A 23,140-nucleotide genomic window follows, 5' to 3' on the forward strand; every position below is an offset into this window, starting at 1 on the left:
CTTCCTTTAAGGAGAAATCAAGTCCATCACACCTAAATCACATTTGTTTTCTAGAAATCTATCAACAGACTGAATGGTAGACTTTTATGTAAGTGGAGGGGTGTGTGACTGTACATTGTGTAAATGCATATATGTGAATACCTGTGTGTTAAGACTAAGTTTGTCCAAGACCTTTAAAAGATCACCAGAGTATTAAAAGTATGTAAAGTCTGTTTTGTTTTGTTTTTTAAAGTTACAATGGCTGTAGACCTACTCCCTGCACCGGTAATGGTAGAGACAGTGTGGGTTTGATCATGGTTACAGTACATTGGTGCCAAAGAATGTGCAAACCTGTAGGTTGGATCATGGGTGGATTATGACACAAAGGTCCCCCCCCCCCTCCACCTACTCAAGGGGACGACATGGCATCTATGTTTGTAGTTGTGTGTCTTTTTGTGGCTTTTTTGTACATCTCTTCATGGCCATTTTGTGTCTCTTGTAGTTGTCTTGCATCCACAAAGAATTGTTAACAGTTACGGCGAAACAACCACAAATAGATGCAAAATAACCCCAGTGTGTCCGTTCAGTCATCCATCCACAGGTAGGGCGAGGTATGAGTTTTCCATTGTTTCCTGCCCGTGTGTGTATTTGTGTTAGTGTTTCTCCACAGAGGTGAAGGTGATATGTGGTACACGCCTGTTCCTCTGTAAGAACTTGTGTAGGTGTGTGTGTGGTGTACCTGCACTGACAGGTAGAGGTGAATTGTTGTGCTAATCTGACAGTTCGTTCTCACACTCAAGGACGCTGCTGTCCTCCCATCGAGTACTGCTTTTTTTATTGGGGACTTTTGTGGCTGCCTTGGTTTAGAGTGTGTGTGTGTGTGGTGATGTACAGAGAACACAGAGTCCCCAGTGGCCTGTCATCAACTATATCATTTATATGTGTATATATATATATATATATATATATATATACATATACATATACATATACATATAATTTTTTTTTTCTCGTTTTGTTTTGTTTTAACACCCTAGTAAATCTACAGATATGTGTGTGTGTCCTGTATTTTCACTGCAGTAAAACTTGTATTTAAGTCTGTGCGTTCGCCCTGACAGGACTGTATCAACACCACAGCACACATTGCAAACTCACACTGGAATCTAATACTAAAAAGTAAACTTAGTTCACTGGGGAGAAAAGTGTAAATTTCAGGTGAACGACACTGGCACCTCCCAGTAAAAAGGCCCTGGATTTAAAACCGACCTGGCAAACTTAGGTGTAGGCTCTATGTGATGTTTAGTTTGCTCTGTGTCTACATGGGTTTCCCACAGCAAAGACATGCAGGTTAACATACTGTATCTACATATTTATAAAAACCAAATAAAGGGAAAATGTCTCCAGCAGTTCCATCACTTCTAACTAAAGCCCATTTCAGATAATCACTTCAACACGTTGAATAAACAGCTGAGGAAACGTCATGACGGAGAGGTTAGTGTCCCTCGAGCTCATTAATTAAACCTTCAACAGCAAAATAAGTTTTAAAAGCTTCCCCTCACACACCAGGAGACACATATATAAAGGACGTGTACACACAAAAGCCATGCATATGCCACTGATCAGTGTACACACGAGAGCTCTCTGCTGTGATCTGAGATTAAATATAAAGTCAGAGACGTTCGTAAACTGTATGTGAACTGTTTGATTGGTGGATTTCAGCCTTCTTTTTACGGTTTCCTGTTAATGATCGTGAACTGTGAAGCGTTCCGTAAAGTCTGAGCTCTGGTGAAAATAATCACTGAGCACAGCTGATGACGACGGTTTACAGGGACAAGTGATGGATTAGTGGAACACGTGCTATAAAGAGAAAACTGCACTTCCTCTCTGCTGTTCTTTTTATTGACAGTGGTGCAGCATAAGCGTCGACATGCAAGCAGATGTTCAAGGACGTTACTATGTCTGCTTCTGTCTGACTGTGGAGGTGAAACGAGGCTCGTTCATGTACGACTCAGATTTATGAAACAGAATCATGCGTCGCGACTCTACAGAGCTTTACACATTTTTGTAACATTAATGTGAAAGAGGACAGGAAGTACTCCACGTCTGAAAAGGGCTTTAGTCTGTTCATACTCTGCTCGTGATCCTCAGTCTTTTACTTTCAAAACGCAGTAATGCTTCACTTGACTGCAGCTCACACACGTTTACTACACAGTATACAGGACTGTAGTGCAGCACACCCCCACATCCACACGTACACGTTCGTGCACACTCAGGATGTGAGGGGTTCAGCTTTCTATCGACTATCCTTCCAACTCACATTGGGCTGGTTCAGTCTCCACCTCTGTCTCCATTCAGTTCACCTTTAAGAGGAAGCTGTGTGGATTACAGTGAGCTGTTGAGAATGAACATACACACAGTACAGACCTCTGTGAGAAATCTTTGGGTTCACTGATATGTGGAGTATGAGGAGTATGAAGCGCTTCACATGTGTTTGAAGGATCAGTCTTTTACACAGGTTTTCTATTGTGATCTTTACAGCTATTGTGTGTGTGTGTGTGTGTGTGTGTGTGTGTGTGTGTGTGTGTTCATGAGTGTGTGTGTGTGTGTGTGTGTTAGGAGGTGGCGGGCTTGCTGTAGTCCTCGACCCCGGTGATGGTGGCTTTGCAGAAGAAACAGTCCTTGTTGTTCATCAGATGCTGGTTGATACAGGCTCTGTGAAGAGAGGACAGACAAAATGTTGGTGTAAATAATAAATAGGTGGAAAAAGGTTATTAATGTTATAATATATAATACAATAAATAAAATATAATTATTATATTTTAAAAATATAATAATATTATTCCTGATGTCTGACAACTTCCTCCAGCTCAGTGACACTAAATCTGACGTCACTCTTGTTGGTCCCGCTCATGTTAGGGCTCAGATTGATTGGTCCACTGGCTTCCAATCTAAAGCCCTCCCCCAGAAATCTTGGTATAATATTAGACCAGATCAGGCGTGCTGAGTCGCCGCCCCAGTTTAAGACACTACTCCAAACATACTTGCATAAAGCAGCTTTTAATTCTTGATTTGAATCCTTTTATCTTTGTTTTCTACTTTTGTTTATATTCTTTTGTCTGTTTTATTGATGTCACATGTTTGTGATGTCCCGTTATATTTGCCTTGGTAACTAACACTTTGTGTCTTTTATGGCTTTGTTTTGTTTTAATGTACAGCACTTTGTAAAGTGCTGTACAGATAAAGTCATTATTATTCTTCACAGCACCGTGACACCTTCGTTACCTGAGATTCTGGGTAAATAAATGAGGTGGGAACAGTCTGTTATTTAGTGAAAACAGATTTATTCTCTCTATGTTCATATTAATCCCAGTCTCCTGTTTTTTCCTCCATCTTTTCTTCCTCTCAGAGGGATTAACAGTACAGGAAAAAGAGGACGGATTTACGGACAGATGGAGGGTAAAAAAGAGCCTGAGTTTGGCCTTGGAGGTGATTAGACTGCGCTCAGGTCTGTGTGGTTTCCTCCCCGTGACAGTGCTCTCAATCAGCTCCACAATAATCCATACACCTGCTGAAGCGGCGAGCCAGCTAAGCTAAATCAAGCGCACCTCCAAGATAACATGAATTATGTATAGAGGTGTGAATTGGACCAAGGTCGGCTGCCCACAGAGCTGCAATCAGCAGTTACCAAACAGCTGACTCACACCCTAACACACACATGTGCATGTATGTGTGTTTGATGTGTGTATAAACTATTTATGTTTCAAATTACAGTCTGGTCGACGTGCATGTATATTCTGAGATGTCATGTGTGTGTGAGTGTGTGTGTGTGCATGTGTGTGTAATGTGACAACAGACTTGTCATTAAAACTACTGCAGAGATCAGACTCACATTTTATGTTGCTACAGAATAAATCTGCTTTTCTTCATCTTCTTATTTTGTAAACATAATTTTTTTGTCTGTATATTTGTTTTAGCCCAAGAACTAAAAGATGTTTACAGTGTATCAGTGTAGGGAAAGAAATCATTAGATATTATCAGTTAATGGTTAATAACCATGAATAATTTAGTCAATCAGGGGCAGCAAGTTGTGCAGTTGTAGCATCGTAATTTTGAGTGAATCCATTATTTTGTAATTATAATCTAAATTATGTTTATTTAATTTATTTCACACATACATAATGTACTTGGATTTTATGGTGATTATGGGCCTGGTGAGTGGTTTAAAAACAGTTATTATGGACAAACACGCACTTCCTGTTACAATACTTCTGAATTATTGATTTTAAACAAAATCTTTATTGCCTTAGGAAGGGTCCTTGAAATCTGCGTCTGTAGCTCAGAGATTAAAGATAAAATCTGCGTCTGTAGCTCAGAGATTAAAGGTGAAATCTGCGTCTGTAGCTCAGAGATTAAAGGTGAAATCTGCGTCTGTAGCTCAGAGATTAAAGATAAAATCTGCGTCTGTAGCTCAGAGATTAAAGGTGAAATCTGTGTCTGTAGCTCAGAGATTAAAGGTGAAATCTGTGTCTGTCGCTCAGAGATTTAAAGCTGTACTCATCGTGTGGAGGCTTTTCCCTACAGACTCAGCAGTAGCACAGATGACTTCATTCCTCTCATGGTTTGAACATCCGAGAAGCTTTATGAATAAGGACGACGACCTTCAATGGCACAACCGAACCCCGCAGGACACAAAGCCCACCTGCAGCAGTCCTTGAGTAAAGACATAAATGAGACATTTCTAAAGCTGCCCCTGACCTGTGACCTGCTGAGGCGGAACGGAGGGAAGAGAGATTTCATGATGAATAATTCACTGACTGATATAAATGTGTTAAGATGTTTAAATTATTCTATATTATTCATCAGTAACTCTCAGTCCGATTCTGAGGGAGGAGTCTATTTAGTCCTAGCTTCACTCTCAGTGTGATTTTTAAGAGTGAACGTGAGATATCTGGCCCTGATAGGTGGCCTGTACAGTGGCGCCGGCAGCCCTAATCCTGTACGAACTGTTTGTCTGTTTATTTAGCTGAACGAGGGAACCACTGTCTGCTTAATGCCAACTTTTGCAAACATTTTTTGAGATTTAAAATGCAGATACACACTCTTTCATGTGTTTATAACCCAAAAATATCAAGGGTAACAAAAAACTACTGTGCTACTGCATGACAATTAGTAGTAGAGAGGAAAGCAGATGACATGCAGCAAAGCGTGTCGGGTCGGACTCGAACCCGAACCACTGCGGTTAAATATAAGTCTTTGAAACTTGCGTTCCACTAGTTGAGCCATCGTTGTGTCACACTGTTTGGTTATTTTTATGTATAAAATGCACACAAAGCTTGTCAGTCTACTGCTCAGTGATAAACTTCTCTAATCCACTTTAGGCTATAACTACTTATAGTAGTTATAGCCTAAAGTATTTTAATTTACAGACGCAGATTTCAAGGACCCTTCCTAAGGCAAATTTCTTTTTATCCTGTATTATATGGGGCGGGTGGCAACCTCAGTGGGAAACATAAAGGTAGTCTACAAGAGGTGCGTACTATGAAATATAATCCTGCTGGTGCTACTGGGCCTATGTAAATACTCATCCTGATCCAGGTGAGGGAGGATGGACAGATGTTGCTTTCAGACGGAGAATAAACTCAATTTAAGAAGTTCTTTGCTCTTTCCCTGAGAAAATCTTTTCTTTCAGAATCAGATTTGAAAATAACACTTTGGCACAGACAGACGCTGGGTTACTAACAGATGAAAGGTTTGACTCAGCAACAGAAACGAGGAGCTGGACAGAATTCAACAGCAACAGTTTTCTGATGTTCTCCAGGATTTCTGTCTCTGAAACGCTGGAGACGAAATCTGTGTGGTGTTAATGGCCAAAGCACGTGTGTGTGTGTTTGTTGTGGACTCACTTGCAGGACTTGTGGGAGCAGGGCTTGAAGATGGCAGAGATGGAGTGAGCGTAGCAGATGGGGCAGAGGTCTTCTTCACTGGTTGGCTGCAGGACAGAAAAGAAAACAGGTGATTTGAAACAGTGTCGTTTGTGAGGATCCGTCTGTGACGCCTCTGAGCTCCTGTCCAGCAGTCACGAGGTTATTCTCATCTTTCTCTACAGTCAGATCTTCAGACTGATCCCGCTCTCATGAAGCTACGGCCAGCAGCTGGTTAGATTAGCTTAGCTAAGATTAGCTTAGCCTGTTCAAAAGAAACTAAATCCACATCTAAATATCTCTGCTTTGAAAGCCAGTGATTAACATCCTGTAACTCAGAGTTTCATTTGTATAAAACATAAAGTGTACAACTGAACTGCCAACCAACATTTTGACATTTTAGCACTTACAGCGAATTAAATTCAAGTAAACTAAATACCACATGTTGTAAATATGACAGACTTAATAAACACATATTTCACGTCTTGTTGTGGCAGAATCCAAGTTAAAATGTTCTGTAGTGTCTGTTCATCATGAAAGGATTACATTCAACTTTATCCCAGCACCTCCACCACTTGCTGCTGTTTGAACATAAGCTGAAAGAGATTCAGCATCACTCCTGGTGCCTAATAGACCACCTGCACGGCCCCGACGCTGCAAGACACGCTGCGAGACCAAGCGGAGCGCAGCAGCCATTTACAGTCAAATCAGACTCGAAAAAGTTTGCCTCATTTTTTAACAGATCCGGTCAGCTGGAGCTCTTTATTCAGTACATGTGGTGATATTGTGTTGAAAACATGTGGTCAAAAGTTTTCCTGTTTTAAAGTAATAGATCCAGATTTACGACAATTCACTGCCTCAGTGAATTCATATTGTAGACTAAACCTTGTGTGGCTTTTACCCCTTAAATAAGAAGTATAAATAAAGCTCAGCCATAGACTGTATGTACAGATGGACGTAGTCTCCATGACGTCGCCCATAGGTTTCTGAAGAGCAGTTTTGAAGCTCAGAGTGGACTGCTCTGCTGTCGCCATCTTGGCATGTTTATTTCTGCTGTAAAGTTGGGCATTTTAACGTGGGAGTCTACGGGGATTGACCTGCATTTGGAGCCATCCTCAGGCGGTCATTAGAAGAACTGCAGATTTTTTCAGAAGTTTCCGCTTGAGCTTAACCAATCACAAACAAGTCCAAATATGCAACACAACAAAAGGAACACATTTACTTTAGGCTGTTTAAATGCTGTGACTACAAGACAGACACCAGGGAACCATGTGGGAAAGACGCCTCCAGGCTGGAATAACTGGAGGTTTCTCTGTGGACACTGTTCTGATGTAAGGAGGGCACTAAATGTTGATCTGCTCCTTAAACCATCTCAGTGTCCACCTTAAACACACTGATACTGAAACACATCAGTCATGCTGTTTTAAATATCTCCACCCTACATTAACTTAGAGAAACACCACAAGTGACTTTCCTCTCAGTATCTTTAGCCCCACTGCATCATGGGTGGTGTGAGTTGACACCTCAGGTGCAGAGGGAAACACTTTGGCTGAGGATGTCAACATCACCATCGCACCCGCTCTTCACACTCGCCGCCTTTTTCCTGCGCACCAGCACTTCTCATCCCGTCTGTTCCCTTCATATGTTTTCACAGGTGTTTTTCCCACTCTCCTCCTCGCTGCATCACTTCATCAGGTCATCACTTCATTCTCCTGCTTTTTCATAAACAAACTCTCTCAGTCCTGACTTCTCCCATCGTCACGTTGTCGCGACTATTTTGCCTCCATTTCAGATGATTTTGCAATCATCGCCTTCATACTACAGACATCTATCAGCTCATTTTCATTCGTTCTTGAATAATATATTGGAACAAAAATTAAAAATTTAAATCATTCTTGCACATTACACTGAATAACACAATGCAGAAGTACCAAAGGGGTTTTAATAAGACTAAGCGCAGTAAAACCACTCAAATAAACACAGGCCGCCTTGCCCTCTGCAGACTCCTCTGTTCAGTTTGGTAACAGTTTAGTTCATGCCTTCTTAGTATAAGTGGCCAAAAATAATTGAATACACAACACAACTCAACTATATCTGACAAAAAAAGGAATTATCAATATCTGAAATATGAAATGTGAAACACTGTATAACATCAATCCATGTAAATCCTTTAAACCATCCACAGCATCCAAACCTGTGTTCTCCCTGCCTGATATTTACATGACGAACGACACAGATCAATTTTAAGTTTTTTCCAACAAACACAGGAATTTATATATATTCACAGTGAGTTTCAGGCATCAGAGACATAAGCTGCTGCTCTTTAAAATAAACATTCACAGTGAGATGCTGCAGTCACGCACCACCGGACGTCTATACACCAGCCGAACCAGCAGCGGAATGCCTCCAGCAGCTGTGATGGAGCTGGGTCACACTGTATGTCCAACTTTCTGAAGCCACTGTGCACAAAGGGTCCTGTTTGTTCTTCTCTGCAAACTGTTCTTCTACCACAAACTCCTTTACTTCCTCCTCACATCCCACACTTTCACTTTTCCCCCTCTGACTCCAACCCTCTTTCTGTGCTCCTGTCTCACAGCGTGCAGCTGTTAACTTATCAACACCTGCACCTGCCCCGTCTCCCCCTCCTCATTTTCTCCTTCATTTCCACCATATGAAGCACCACCTCTCCTTTCTCCTCCTCTATCACTTTTCACCACCCACAGCTCACCGGCTGTCAACTCGCTGCAGAGCTGCAACTTTACACAAGGAAGGAAAAAAGATGTGAGACCAAAGAAAATGCAAAATTGAGGAAAGTGAATTTTTACTGTAAATGAATGTTTCTATTTGGTAGACGCATGAAATTAAAAACCTGTGAGGTCAGTTTATAACAACAAGACTGGTTCAAAACCCAGTATAAGGCTGGTGCATATATTGTGAATGTGTGACACTGAGGATGTAGCTGAAATCTGCTGTGGAGTCGCTGTAAAAAAACTGACACCATTGCATCGTATTTGCATTCTGCTTCATGTCAGCCCCTCATCTGTTAGCTACTACTCTCTGTGCTCAGTATTTTAATACAGCTGAATCCCAATAAAGCTGTTCTCATTTACATAGTTTTCTCTTTCTGTGACTCTGTGAAACAGTGTCTAAAAATGTTATTGTAATATATGAAAATCTAAATCTGTATTAGTATACTGCACATATTTAATGATTATTGTATGTACGAATTTTTATATTCTTTAAACTGCTTTGGCAACAATGTTTTTGTTCATGCCAATAAAGCTATTTGAACTGAATTGAACTGAACTGACTGAAACGCAGCTCATTAAGACTACATGTTAACTTCCCAGCTGCTCTGAACTGGTAAAATCCTGATTTTAAAAAACAAAGACTTTTCTGTGATTTCAGCCATATTTACGTGTTATTATATTATATTATTGTTTAGCATTATATTATTAGTATATTTTCTATTACTCACTAATGATCACTCAGAGAGAAAGTTCGAAGCGATAGAATATCTCTCTTATTTAGTCTCTCACACAGTGAACAAACTGCTGCTCCACCTCTCTGCCTCTCACTCAGCACAGAGGGGGCAGCGCTGATGACCCTCCTCTTTGGAAGGTAGCTAAGGTTTGTCCAAGGTGCTTGTTACTAGGTGCTCTCTTTTTTCATTTTCTTTATTTGCTAAAGGGTAAATCTAACCCTACCCACTTAGTTGGCAGCACTGCAGGGTGTAAACGCAGTGTGGACATATCTGAACACATGGCAGAGCTGCTGGCAGGACTAAAATAAAATACAGATGTTTTCAGCCTCACCAGATGTTGCTGTGACGCAGTTTTGTTGTTCAACTTGAAGGAGTTTGAAGAAGAAGAGAGTAACTGGTGTTCATCTGCTAAAACCACCTTGTTTTCAAATGCAGACAGTTTACTGTGGGTGTAGTCGTGTTCTCCTGCCTCTGTTCCCTCAGCTCCTGTCATGTCATTAGCTGCACCCTCTGACCCTCCACCTTTAACCCTCATTCCGTTCCTTCATCAATTCTCATTTCTCCTCTGTTTCCTCCTCTCTTCTCACCTCCTAACCCTTAATCCCCTGCATTCAAAAAAAAAATCAATCTTGTTTGGCTCATTCTGCTTATCTTCTCCTCTCCTCTCTGTTGATTGTTCACTTAAGTCTCTGAACAGCTGAACCTTTGACTCCGTGTTCACTAAAGTCGATCTTTTCTCCTCTCCACCTTTAGGTTCTCAGCTGTCAGCCTGAACCAGAACATCTTGTCCTGCTGCTCTGGAGACTACTGATGAAGAAATTATCTGCCGTTGGAGTCAATACCATCTTTGTTTTCAAAATCGACTCCAATCTTCAAACTAATGTGACTTTCCCTCCATCACATTCCCTCTTTTCTCCTGTGACTCTGACAGGTTGTGTTTATCATTAACATGTCTGACAGTGACACATTGTTTTTTTTCTAGCTTTTGCTTTTAAAGCATCATCATGCAGCTTTCAAGCCTGTAATTCTGCATAATGAGCTGAAAGCAGCTGCGTACATCACTGAGTTACCTGCCCTGCACAAAGTGGCAGAGATGAAAACAGGCTCTGATGTCAGGAGGTGACTGCGCGTCTGTCCAACACCTGAACTACATGAAAACAGATAAACTTCTTCTTCAAAATCTCTCTCAGTTTAACAACAAAACAGCATCACAGCTGCATCTGGTGAAGAATGAGACAGATGACAGATAACATCTGTATTTTATGTGTCAAATGGCCACTTGAGGCTGGCTCCAAAAGTGAGTCAATCCCCATAGACTCTCATGTTTTAACGTCCCACTTTACAGCAGAAATAAAAATGTTTACAGCCCGGTACAAAAACAGTTTTGCACATCCGGATTTGTTCTTGTGATGGGACTGGACAGTTGCATCGTGAATCTGCAGTCGTGTCTCTGGCTCATTAAAGCAGGTGTCCTGCCTGTATCTGGTTCAGGTTGTTCTTACAGTCTCAATTTGAAGTCTGAGCTCTGAACTTTTTGCCAGACAGCACTGTGTCACAGCTGTTTCATTTTGGTTTCATCAGACGTCTCTCAGCAAACCTCCAGGAGTGTGAGGAGATGTTTAAACAGAGGGATTCATTTTCTGCTGCACAGCTCAGATTTGTAAAGTGCTCTACAGGATTTTGTCCCTCTATCACCTCTCTAACACAATCAAGTGCAACCTGTAGCTGTGTCAGAATGAGCCTTGGTTTCAACAACAAGCTGCTGCACACAACATTGAGGACGTCATTAAACTCCAGTTAACAGGTCCTGTTTCAAGCCAACATCATGTTTTCACTTAGTCTTACCTCGTTAAATAAAATCAATTGATGTGGGAGAAACCAAACGTTCTACCACGTTCTCCTAATCTGTGATCCTGTTGAAGTTATATACAGATAATTAGATTTATTATCTCATTAAGTTGACTTTAAAAAGTCACAGCTTTTAATTAATATCTCCTCACTTTAAATTTTTAAGTAAAAAAAAAAATCACATCAAACCTTTTGGACACAAAGTCAGGAGTTAATACTGAGTTAAAATTACAACAGTAAAAAAGTCACATTTGGACTTTTTTTTATAAAAATGATTAAAAGTTAATAATGATAAAGATGAAGTCCTTTCTTATCATGTTCACTTTCTCATCTGACAGAAATGAGCCTCTTCAGAAATTCACATGCTCGGTGTCGTTTTCGTTGCCACATTAATGTTTCTACCTTAACACACACAAAGCCTCAACACGAACCCGTCATCCCCTCAACATCAAGTCAGTCACAGTCCCTCCGTCCCGCATGTTTCCTCACCACATCCACAGCTGGGAGAAAACCATCTGAAGTGTCTGAATTCTGTTTAAATCCTGAAATAGTTTCCAACAACGACTGACGCACAGCATCACAAATAAAACAAAACAACAAGCTTCACTTTTTCATAGGAAGCTAAAGTCAAACTCTGCTGGCAGCCCAGGTTCGGGGAAAGAAGCTCAGCAGTGAGACGCCAGATGTCAGCGAGCGGTCTGGTTTGAACGAGGGGTTAAAGGCTTCGTTACATCCACAGTGGATTAAAATCAGGTTTTGACATTATGTCCTTTCAACCATTCTTTTGTTTCGAGTCTGAACGATGATTATTTACATTTATTCTATTCGTAGTTTGTTCCTGTTTTTTTTTTTCCTGTCCTCTGTTGACTGCTAATGGAAACACAATATAAATATAAATTAGGCACAGTGGTGAAGGAAATGAGTGGAAAGGGTCAACTGATACATTTCAGATTTTTCTATTTTTTCACGAATCAATCAGAGGATGAAACCACATTCACATTTAGCGTAACAAGTGACACGCAGAATTAAAATGTCATTATAGGAGCAAACGACCATGTTGTCAGTTATGGCCTAAATAAAACATGATATCTATTAGGCTGTTAACAGAACTTCTTGCAGTCCTCTGAGGAATACGTACGAGTGACAGTGTAACGGAGCTTAACTTGCCCTGAAATCCAGCTGTCAAACACAAGCTCACTCTCTCACGGCCTTGTTTGTGAACATTGCGACTGTGCTCAGTCCTCTCAGTCAGACAGAGTTCATAGGAGGAGAGGAAGTGAGAGGAAGAAGAGAAAAGAGAGTGAAGAGGAAACAGAGTCAGAGACAGACGGTGGAAATAAAGAAGAGAAGACAACAAAGATCTGATTTTATGGCCAGTGGAGATGAAAAGTTCCTGGAAGGGCTGGACACTGCTGAGGGCTTTCTCATCGGTACACACACACACACACACACACACACACATTCCAGACAGATGACAAGTGCTCCCCTGCAGCACACTCATCAGATGGACACAGTATACGCATGGATAGATCACTGAACCTCAAACCAGCCACAAGGAAACAATGAGCACAGGAGAAGCCATGTTGTTTGTAGTCCTTCTGGGTCTTTCAGTCTGGGGGTCTGGCTCCTGTGTACGAGGGTGCGGGGGCTTTTTCATAATCTGTCCATGAATAAATAATGTGAAAAATAGAGATGTCAGCCAACGTCTGGTCGTGTTTTCTTTTTCATTTTCTGTCTTTTTCAGTTTTCAATTTTCTGTTAGAAGATAAAAATCTGGGTAAATGTGACATCTCTCCTTCCTCTACAACATCAGTTTATTACTGTGCCAATGCAAACTCTAGCCCTTATTTCACATATATAAAAATGTGTCTGTGTGGACCTGATTTATCATCACAGTGACCACTGCAGCAGGAAACTGAAATTTTACTTGTGAGAAAAGTAAGTAGAAAATCTGAAGCGGTCGGTAACACTTAGACACTAACACTACCGTTATTTGACATGAGGTTGTGTCTATTACCTGCAGTAGACCCAGGTCAGCACACAGCAGCTGAGTGATGTGCTGCTGTGGATGGAGCCGGATGTAATGTTTTTGTTTTGTTTTAGCCACTTCAAAAAAATGCCCACAGAAAAAGGTTGAAGTGGACGTTTTATTTTGAATTTTTTCTCCACTTTATCTTACTGTCAGACAGCCCTTTCCTGTGGAACTACATTTTTTTTGGTCTATTTTTTATTTATTTTGTCCATAAAAGAAAGCGATCAACAGCGAGGACAAACTTCCTTGTTGGAGAGCGACGTCGATGACGGCTTACAAGTCATAAACAGGTTCTATTGGAAGTGGGTCATGTAGCTGTTATTGTGCACTCTACCTAAATAATGAATCATTGTTTCGGAACTGTGAAAATTTGTCATTCTTTCCCGTGTTTGTGTGGTTACTCTCTCTGCCAGAGGGGGGAGACAAAGGTTCTAATAAATGAAGAGTTTAGAAACTTTATTCACATGTGATTCTGGTCCCTGTACAGTCCACTATATAGCAAGTTTGCCATTTTGTAGTGCTGTCTGAATATATAGTGAGAATTATTATATCCTATAATATAGGGTATATTCCTCACCACATATTCTCGCTATACATTTTTTTACAATTTTTTTTTTCCAAATTGTCAAGTTGTAAACTTATTTACAAGTTAATATTTTTATCCTTAGACTTTTCATTGTAGCCTCAGAATTGACACATGGAGCTGTATTAAGGCCACGTTTTTGAACATAAAGTTCTTATTTTTTGATTCATGGACCCAGGCCTTTACTTTATCTAAGTCCGTGTGGCCCTCTGGAAAAAAATGTTGCCCACCCCTGCCCTATATAGTGGATTCATAGTATCCCACAATGCATCATGAAAAGTAGCGTACGACCAATAGTCTCTAACCAAGCAATCATGTTGTGTTTATCTTGTTGCTGTTTTCCTCATGCATCGCCCTCACAGTGAAAGACTGAACACCAGAGCAGAGAAAATGACCCAAGTGTTTTACTGATGAGCTCACTGTAAAGTCCTCTACATAGAACTCCCTGGATAGTGAGGTGTGAATAAGTGAGTTATTTCAGACACAACCACTGACTCATCATAATGCCTGTGACAAACAGGGGCTTGTCCAAAATGTGATCTTGTGTCAAAGTGAGTCAGATTGGCTGGTTGTAGATCTGCTGCTGGCCGACCTTCTTTTCAAAGATGAGCGGGTTTGTTTAGACTCAGTCTTTGTTTTGGTGTCTACGCGTCCACCAAACTGACAGTAGTTTTTGACAGGCTACAGAGTAAAAATCCCCTCGGCCTTGTTAAAACTCCAAACCCTCCGTCTCTGTCTGTCTGTCCTCTCCTGTTTCTGTTTGTCCTTCCTGTGTCAGTGTCACAGAGTCTTCAGGGAACGATCAGATTTCTGTCAAGACGGAGGAGACAGAAACTTTAAACTACCACGTCCCTGCCTCCTTCCTCCCTTCCTCCTCTTCTTCACACCTGTGTCTTTCAAATGATCAAACTTCCTCCAGTCCAGAGCTGAAATACTCCCTCTGAGGTTCTCTGAAACTTTGAAGCCTCATTAACCTTTATACTAGTTTCTTCAGAAAACACACTGAACCTGCAGACTGTCGAACTCCTCACATCGTGTGTGTGTGTGTGTGTGTGTGTGTGTGTGTGTGTGTGTGTGTGTGTGTAATATGTTGCTGCAGGACCAGCCTTGTCAACTCATGATAAGTGACCTTTGTGTGAGTCTGGGAGCCTGGTGGAATTTCTAATTTCCAAACATGCATGTATATGTGTGTGTGTGTGTGTGTGTGTGTGTGTGTGTGTGTGTGTGTGTGTGTGTGTGTGTGTGTGTGTGTGTGTGTGTGTGTGTGTGTATGTGTGTGTGTGTGTGTGTGAACTACCCTGTGGTCAGTGCTGACATACAGACGAATGATCAACATTAGAGTTGAACAGGAGAGTCTGAAGGTGATGATAGGAAGTGAAAAATGAAAAGATGGAGACAGATGTTGACATCTGCTCTCCTCCTGAGAGGATGAGAGACAGACTGCTTTAAGTACATCTGTATGTGATCAAATTCATGTTTTTTGACCATATGTATTTTATTTTATCTTTAAAAAGAAAAAAGTGAAATTTATTCTATTTCAATTGATTCTATTTTCCTATTTCATACAGTGTTGAAATATTGTTTTAATGTATTTCTGTGCCTCATGTAAAGCACTGAATTGTCTTTGTTTGAGAGGTACCATATGGTACTAAATACTAGGTGCTAGTTAGACATGTTATGGGGATAAAGGTGTTAGGAGAGGAGGTGCTCTCGGGAAGATGAATCTCTAAGAGAGATGCTTGAAGATAGAGAGGGACACCCCTGCTGTGATTGGTAGCTTCTTCCACCATCCGGAAACCACATATGAGAACAGTCTGGACTGTGACTGCCTTGTGTGCAGGGATGGTAATGCCAGACCACATTCCTTGGAGGAACACAGCGGCCGAGAAGGAACATAAGCCTGTGTGAGTTCAAGTAGATGGTGCAGACCCATTAGTGACTTGAATTTGAATTGGGTGGCCATGTGTAGCAAATGTTGGTCGATAAGTAGTTTAGTGCCATTTCCCTTTAAGGCTGATCGAAGACCAGATGGGCTGTGGCATTCTGGACCATCTGTAAAGGTTTTCACTGTGCGTGAAGAGAGGCCTGCTGGAAGAGCATCGCAGTAGTCGGGGTAAGAGGTAATCAAGACCTGGACCGAGAGCTGGGTGGCGTACTGTATTAGATGAGGCCTGACTTTATTTATGTTGGATAAGATGATAGTGGCACAACGAGATACAGGTGCAACATCAGAGAAGGATAGCTGGTCATCAAACATCACACCCAGGTTTCTCAACACCTGGGTCAGTCGAAACCCAAATACAGAAACATGAACCTAGAGAGAGAGAGGACTAAATAGAGACTTAAGAGAGCGGGAATAAAACAAATATCACAACGCAATCTGTCCCATGCAGGGAAGAGATAGCCGGAGAGGTCAGTATGAAAGTGAATGTGTAACGGCAGACGGTCTGAGAACAGGAGGGTCCGGAGGAGGACAGGGGTGATGTGATTGGTGGGGGAGCTCAGGGAGCCAGTGATCATCTGAACCCCGATACCAGGGAGGAGAGGAAAATGTGTCTGGTCTCGGGTGAGTCAGAGGACGCCAAAAATAAAGCAGTGTGGCGGTGTGTGAAGGAGAGAAGGGCAAATATCAACAGCCTGGGTGAAGGAGAAACACAGAGAGGGACAGATGACAGGGGATTATCATGACTGGAAGGAGGCGGGGGTGGTTTAAAGGACTCATGAGAAGCAGAACAACAGAAAGTCAACTGATTAGAGAGGAAAACTTTTTCTTGCTGATGGACAAAAATCTAGAGTGAGAATGAATTTCAGATATAAAAATCAGGTGCAAAGGTTTTTCTGTTGCAGGGAAGGGATGATGGGAGTCTGTGTGTAACTGTGTTGTGTACTGTGGAGGCAGAGATAGGAGTCAGGAAGGTTTAAAGTGTCTGCACTGTAACAGTCAGACTGTATATTCTCCTAAACCCTACTGAGAGTCTGGCTGCAGCTGCAGACTCGGAGCTGCTGACTGAGCAGAAACCAGATGGAGCTCGGTGTGATAAAAAATATTACAGACAGGAAAAATGACAAATGAGACCAACTGACCAGGAAACAGATTTCCTGCTGCTGCACTAAAAGTATGACCCTCATTCTCATTTTAATAATAACAATAATAATATGAATAATAATCCATCTCATTTATAGGCAACTTTCAATATATCATAATATTATAATTATAATATTTATAAATCAAATCATCTAATTAAATTTGTTTAATTTCTTCGTCTGCAGTCAAATCATTTACAGACAATATGGTATTCTGCAAACCGAGTCTCAAAACTCAAAACTAAAACACGAAGTGTGATGGAAGCAGCTTGTTTCTGCTGAATGCAGCAATGTTTGCTAATTAACTGAATTTACTGAGCTGAAACAAATGTACAAATCTACAGAAAATTAATCAACAACAGTCTGATAACTCATTGAGTCATTTCCTCTTGCAAAAATACCAAACAATCCCTAATTCCAGTTTCTCAAATGTGAGTTTATGCTGCTTTTCCTTGTTTGAAGTCATTATTAATCTAATCTCTTTGGATTTTGGACTGTTGGTCAGACAAAAAACACACAATATGATAAGGTCACCTTTGGTTTTTGCACATTATAGAGAGCATTTCAACCATTTTCTGACATTTTATAAACCAAACTATTTAATCATGAAAACATCCAGGTAGGTCACTCATGTACGGAAGCTGAGAAAGGCCATTCCTGCAAATATTTTTTTTTTTATACCATTATCTCGAGAAAAGAAGCTTGTTATCTCAAGATAACGACATATTATCTGGACAAAACAAATTTTTGTTATCCCAAGATAACGAGATCACAAGCCACTTGGCAATTAATGGCTAAAAAGCCATAAGAGCAAAATGGCTAAAGAAAAACTAGGTAAGATCAATCTGCTCCTTCAGTTATTGGATTCTTAACTCAGATCATGCGAACAGTGAATAACTCCAAGTAAATTACATCAGGAAGTGTGAGAATCCAGTTGCTCACTGAGAGCTTGTCGGGATGATTCCACCCTGGCAGCAAGACCAGCAAGTATAAGTCTCCTGTGGTACCCAGGAGCCAACAGCTAAGATAAATCATTAAGGAGAAAGACGGCTACAGATACTGAAGTATAAGGAGAATATATCTGACAACCAAGAAGAGAGGACACACCGTTCCAAAAAAGAGCAACAGGCGGGAACTCCCAGAACATATCGAGGAATGTACCAGAAGCTTCCAGGGAAAACAGGGTACATCAGGAATCAGCCCAGAGACCCATCAGGTGCAGCCATCTGGGAGCAAGGTCAATTCTGTGAGTTCAGATGGATTTGTTGGTGATCAGGATTACAAGAGGCCAGCAGAACACTTACTCAGACCAACTCCTATTCAAAATCAGGTCTCATTTCTGGGACATCCTTTCTCCAAAGTCCATCTCTGGGAAGGTCCTTATAAGCAGACTCAAGTAGGTGAGTATAAAACATAGGAACAAAGCCCCTGGAAGTTCCTCTATCAGCAATGAGTTTGTGAAATAGTCGTCGTTTTAATGGCAGATCACATGGGGCTCTATAAGCCACAAGGGCCGCCCCAAGTTGTAAACAAGAGCCCTGGAGGGCTTAACGAGAGGAACGAGAAGTATAATTTGATAACATTTTTCCAGATTTAATTTAAAATTTGGATGGGTATTTTACGTCTGGGCCACTTATTGTTCCACAAGAATTTTAAAGATTGCTGACTGGAATTTCTGCCAATGACATTCGGGATAAAAGGGTAATTACCCAGGGAAATCTGGGTAATACATTCATTTTGATTACTCAAACCTGGGCTTATCGTGAGATGGGTAGGCTTGACCATCTATTAAGGTCCTGGAGAACATTGCTGTATATGCTTGTATAATTATGCTTCCAGGTTTGGTTTAGGGTGGGGATTTCGACGTCGAGATATTGGAAGTGTTTGACCATGAGGATGTCTTCAGGGAGAGGCTGATTTGGCAGCCTCATTAAAGCTGCTGTCTATATTTTAAACAGAAAGAAAGGATATCAGGAAGCAAAGTGTCTGCAGACACAAATAAAGCCATCAATGGTCCTATATTTGGTTCCAATGCATTCTTTTGTCATCCTCCTTGTCCAGTTTTACCATTTTAAACCTGCAATCAGTGAACTGTCTGTAACAGTGTGTCATTATGCAGAGAGGAACAGTGTCTTAGGTGGAAAAGTTAACAGGTTTGGTCAAAATCACTGATGTGTGAAGAAAAGATAAGAGAAGAAAAGAGGAATGAAAAAGGGCAAAAATTAATTTATGTAATCCTGAACATGAAAGCATTTCACTGAAGCTGGCTTCTGTCCTCCCTCTGGTCTTTCTTTGTTTCTTTCTAAAGCTTTAATAGTGAGGGTCAGTCGTCCTGTTCCTCAGATTAACAGCCAGCTCTACTACGTGTCGGCTGCTGAGCGTAAACAGAAATGAATTCAGGATGTCAGGGTGACGGGTCTGTTAGCGCTGACAGTGGTGGTGGTGTAGAAAGAGATGTCACACTTTCATATTAAACTTCCTGGATTTGTCACCCAATTTAATAAAACCTCCTTTGATAGAAGATGCTGACTTAATAACAGACTCACACTTCACTGCTTCTCATCCAGACTGAGCTACGCTAACACTTAGAGCCATAGTTTTTCAAAATCTGGCACAGTTATGTTTTTCCTTTACACTAACTTTGACACAACTAGAGATCAAAAGTAATTTTAAATTTTTTTAAAAGAAAAGTTTTGGTACGTCTAAAAACTAGGAAGGTACATCTTCTTGCCTACACCTTAAGTTTTGGGGTTCATGTACAAAAACACACTGTATATATGTCTAAGGAGTAAAATTGATTCAAAATTTTGTCCAGTAGGAAAATGTTTTGGGGCATTTTTGAGTCAGATGAATACAGTACAGGTAAAAATCCAAAGTGAAACAGACTTCATGAATAAGTGCTGATAAATAAATAAATGAAGCATGAAGAAGGAAAGCATCAGGTCTGTGTGGGGTGATGATGAGGAGGCTGGAATCTTCCTCACATTAATACATGAAAAAAACAGGAAAATCAGATTTCCATCATATTTTCCACTTGGTCTTTCTGACTTTGAGCTCTTTTCATGACCTCGTCTTCCTCTGCAGTGGTTCATTGGCAGCGACTGGATGAATCAGCTCCACCAGCTGTTTATCTCCATCAACCAGTCAACTCATATTCACACAGCAGCCGTGGAGGGAAACTAGACTTCACTCATGTTTTACTTTGGAACATTTTTGGATTTTTGGAAGATGGAAACTTGAATTGAGACTTAGAACTTAAAACTGGGGACAAGGGGAACAGCTAGCCTGGCTCTGTCCAGTTCCTCTTAATCAACATGTTTGATCTGATTTTTCAAATCTGGACAAAAAATTAAGTGGAAAAAATGAAACAAACATTTCACATGTCACATCTGAAAACATATGTAGAACCAGATTGACACAGGGACAGTCTGATAAAAGACACTTGAATTGGATGATGGGAAAGGTAGTTTTTTTTGGGAGTTTTACTGATACTAACCATAGAAAGTCATGATATCTCCAACTTTGCTGCATTAACTTTCACCATTTGCTTTTAAATCTGTCTCTTGCACGCCTCACCAACGTCAGTGAAGAGACATTACTGTATTACTGGACTATCCTCTGCACATTCATTTATTCACCTTCAGCTCAAAGTATAGAGTGAAATCTGTTTCTGATTATTACTGTGGTTGTACAAGAGCTTTTTTCCTGCACCACAAAGGGAAAAAAATCCATGTGACAGACTCATTTAACTGAATTTATTTTGAGTAATTGAGTGATCAATGTATTAGTGCTCTAAGTAAAACAGAACAACATATGCATTTAAATCACTCTCTCTCTACATATACATTATTATTATAAGATATGTACGGTATTAAATCTTATGCCGCTGCAGCTTTTAAATTAATCTTTCAGTTAATTCAATTCACCTGTGCTGTTATAAATGTGTTTCAGAACATTACAAGGTCTGACCTCATGAAATCACTGTTGAGACTTTAATGTAAAAATGACTCCAGAATGAGACCAACATGTTAAACAGCCATCACGTATGTGAAGAGGAAATGGTCAAACTACTGCAGCTTACAGGCCGGCAAGTGTTGAGGTGTCACTGTTTCATTTTAACTTTAGTCCACCACAGGCCGAACCCGATATAACCAGATATTTTAAATTAAATTTGAATGATAAATCACATCCAGTAAACCGATCAGGTGGAACATGGAGTCCACACCTTAGCAGCTATCAGCTGTGAAGCTCAGCAGGTTTAACACAAAGGTCAACACATTGGTAGTCATCAGATAGCAGCTTCAGTCTCGCACGCAAAACACACACACATGTACACACACATCACTCTCTCTGCTCGTCTCTCCTCCTGTTTATCCGCTGCGTTCATTGTCTCTCCTCTCGTCTTTCTCCTCCTCCTCCTCCTCCTCCTCGCCCTCCCTCCCCCATTCATGTAGAGGATCATCACTGGGAGCTTTAACTCCCCACCGCTGTGGATCTGGTTGCCCTGACATCCCAGCTGTTGTCTTGGGGAACGTAAGCAAAGAAAAAAAAGGTGTATGTTTACATTTGTGAACCTGTGCAGTGTATCTGTGCACGGTGTATGTCTGCGCGTGTGTGTGTGAAGGTGATAATTGTGTATGGAAACATTCCGAGAAAAGCGCCTCCAGTGCCTAACCAGCCTGACAGCATTTCAAACAACCTAATGATTTACCAACAGGCCGGCGGCTGAAGGTGGCATCTGCAGCAATCAGTCCTGTCTGAGGACAGATACTGAACCAGGACCAGCTCAGACCCCGTCTCTGTTTCTACTGCTCATTCCTTTACTCTGGGTTTCTGTCTATGAGACCTTAAAAAGAGCAGGCGTGGACTTGGATGGCTGCGTTAAATCTTGATTATAAATTATTGATTAAAAGTGAGTTTTTTTAGGTCTTCATGTTCAGTTGAACAGTTGAGCAAGAATAATAAGTTTGCAGCTGAGCTCTGTGACTTTCAGACAAGGAATATTAGCAGGCACTTCCCACAGAGGCACAGGCCTATTAAGTAATTCATACATGGATCCAGGTTTCGTTAAATAATTCATTATTTTACTATGAATTATCTTTACATACGGCAGAGAGATTCTCACAAACATAAAAGATATAACATCCCGAAGGGGGGGGGGGTGTCATGGAAAGAAGAGAAAGAGCAAAGAAAAACAGTAAAAGATTTCACTGAGAGTAAAATACCCCCCAGTAGAGCCCTAGGCCTCCCTTGCTGCCATGATTGTTGCCCAGTGATGCCCCAGTGCCAGTATTTGTGTTTCTACACTTGTGGGGACCCTCAATGACATAATCCATAACCCTCAGCTTGATTTAATTCTAACATTAACTTTAAAACCAAGCTTGAACCATCAAACAGTGTTTTGAAGAAGTGAGGACTTGCCAAAATGATAGCAACACAAAGCTAAGACACTGAAACAGCAACATTACTCTCCATCTCTTCCTAAAAAAAAGAATCTATCAAACATCTTCCCCTCCATGATAAAAGGACGATGGATTGCCATAAATAATACAAGAACTCTTGTAGTTCCCCTAATAAATGTTTAACAATCAGATAAAAAGTTTGGGTTACATAAGACATAAAAGGTCCTGAAGACTGTTCTGGGTAAAACACAGCTGTATGGTTTCAGATAAACAAACTATTAAACGTGATCCGTGCTGCTCGGTTTCTGTCTAAACAGCACCTGTAGATTTACATCAAAATATCACATCTGCTCGCAATTATCACAGAGTTTCCCCACTCCACTCCACCTTTCCAAAATGCCTCTGTGTGCTGTGGGATCAGCTGCAGCGGTTGGCAGACTGAATGCACTAACATACCAGTGCACCTGGAGAATCCAGTACTGTGGTCAGCAGTTATGGTGTAGGTGGGTAGAAGCATTCAAGACCATTAGGGACAATAACGTTGCACAAACAAGGCAACTGTTGCCAGACTTGTTAAATCAGTGATGTTTAATTTTAATTAGGGCTGTCAGATTTAATGATGAGATTAAGGACCGAGCATAATGCGTTATTTATTTTTAGTCGTTTTAATTGCTGCTGACGAAGATTCTTTATTTTACTCTGACACTTACCAAAGATTCCAGAGCACTACGTTCAAGAATCTTTGGCTGCTACTATTTTGACCCTTTGAGGCACCCTTACTTGTTGTCAAGCTGCCACAGACACTTG

At 40.9% G+C, this 23,140-nt stretch overlaps 1 protein-coding gene across 1 annotated transcript in view; it reads right to left on the bottom strand.

Moving 5' to 3' along the window:
* Nucleotides 1-286: 286 nt before the first annotated feature.
* rnf123 (ring finger protein 123) overlaps nucleotides 287-23,140 on the bottom strand; it is a 137,321-nt gene continuing 114,467 nt past the window's right edge. Inside the window, exons 39-40 of the mRNA XM_071493713.1 lie at nucleotides 5,883-5,968; nucleotides 287-2,691 (exon numbers count right to left, since the gene is read on the bottom strand). Coding sequence (XP_071349814.1) covers nucleotides 2,592-2,691; nucleotides 5,883-5,968 — 186 coding nt within the window. The 3' untranslated portion in view covers nucleotides 287-2,591. The remainder of the gene's footprint in view (nucleotides 2,692-5,882; nucleotides 5,969-23,140) is intronic.

This window comes from Trachinotus anak, unplaced genomic scaffold (assembly GCF_046630095.1).
Source record: "Trachinotus anak isolate AG129_WGS33_773 ecotype Australia unplaced genomic scaffold, CSIRO_AGI_Tana_v1 ptg000013l, whole genome shotgun sequence".
In the NCBI taxonomy this organism is placed as follows: domain Eukaryota; kingdom Metazoa; phylum Chordata; class Actinopteri; order Carangiformes; family Carangidae; genus Trachinotus; species Trachinotus anak.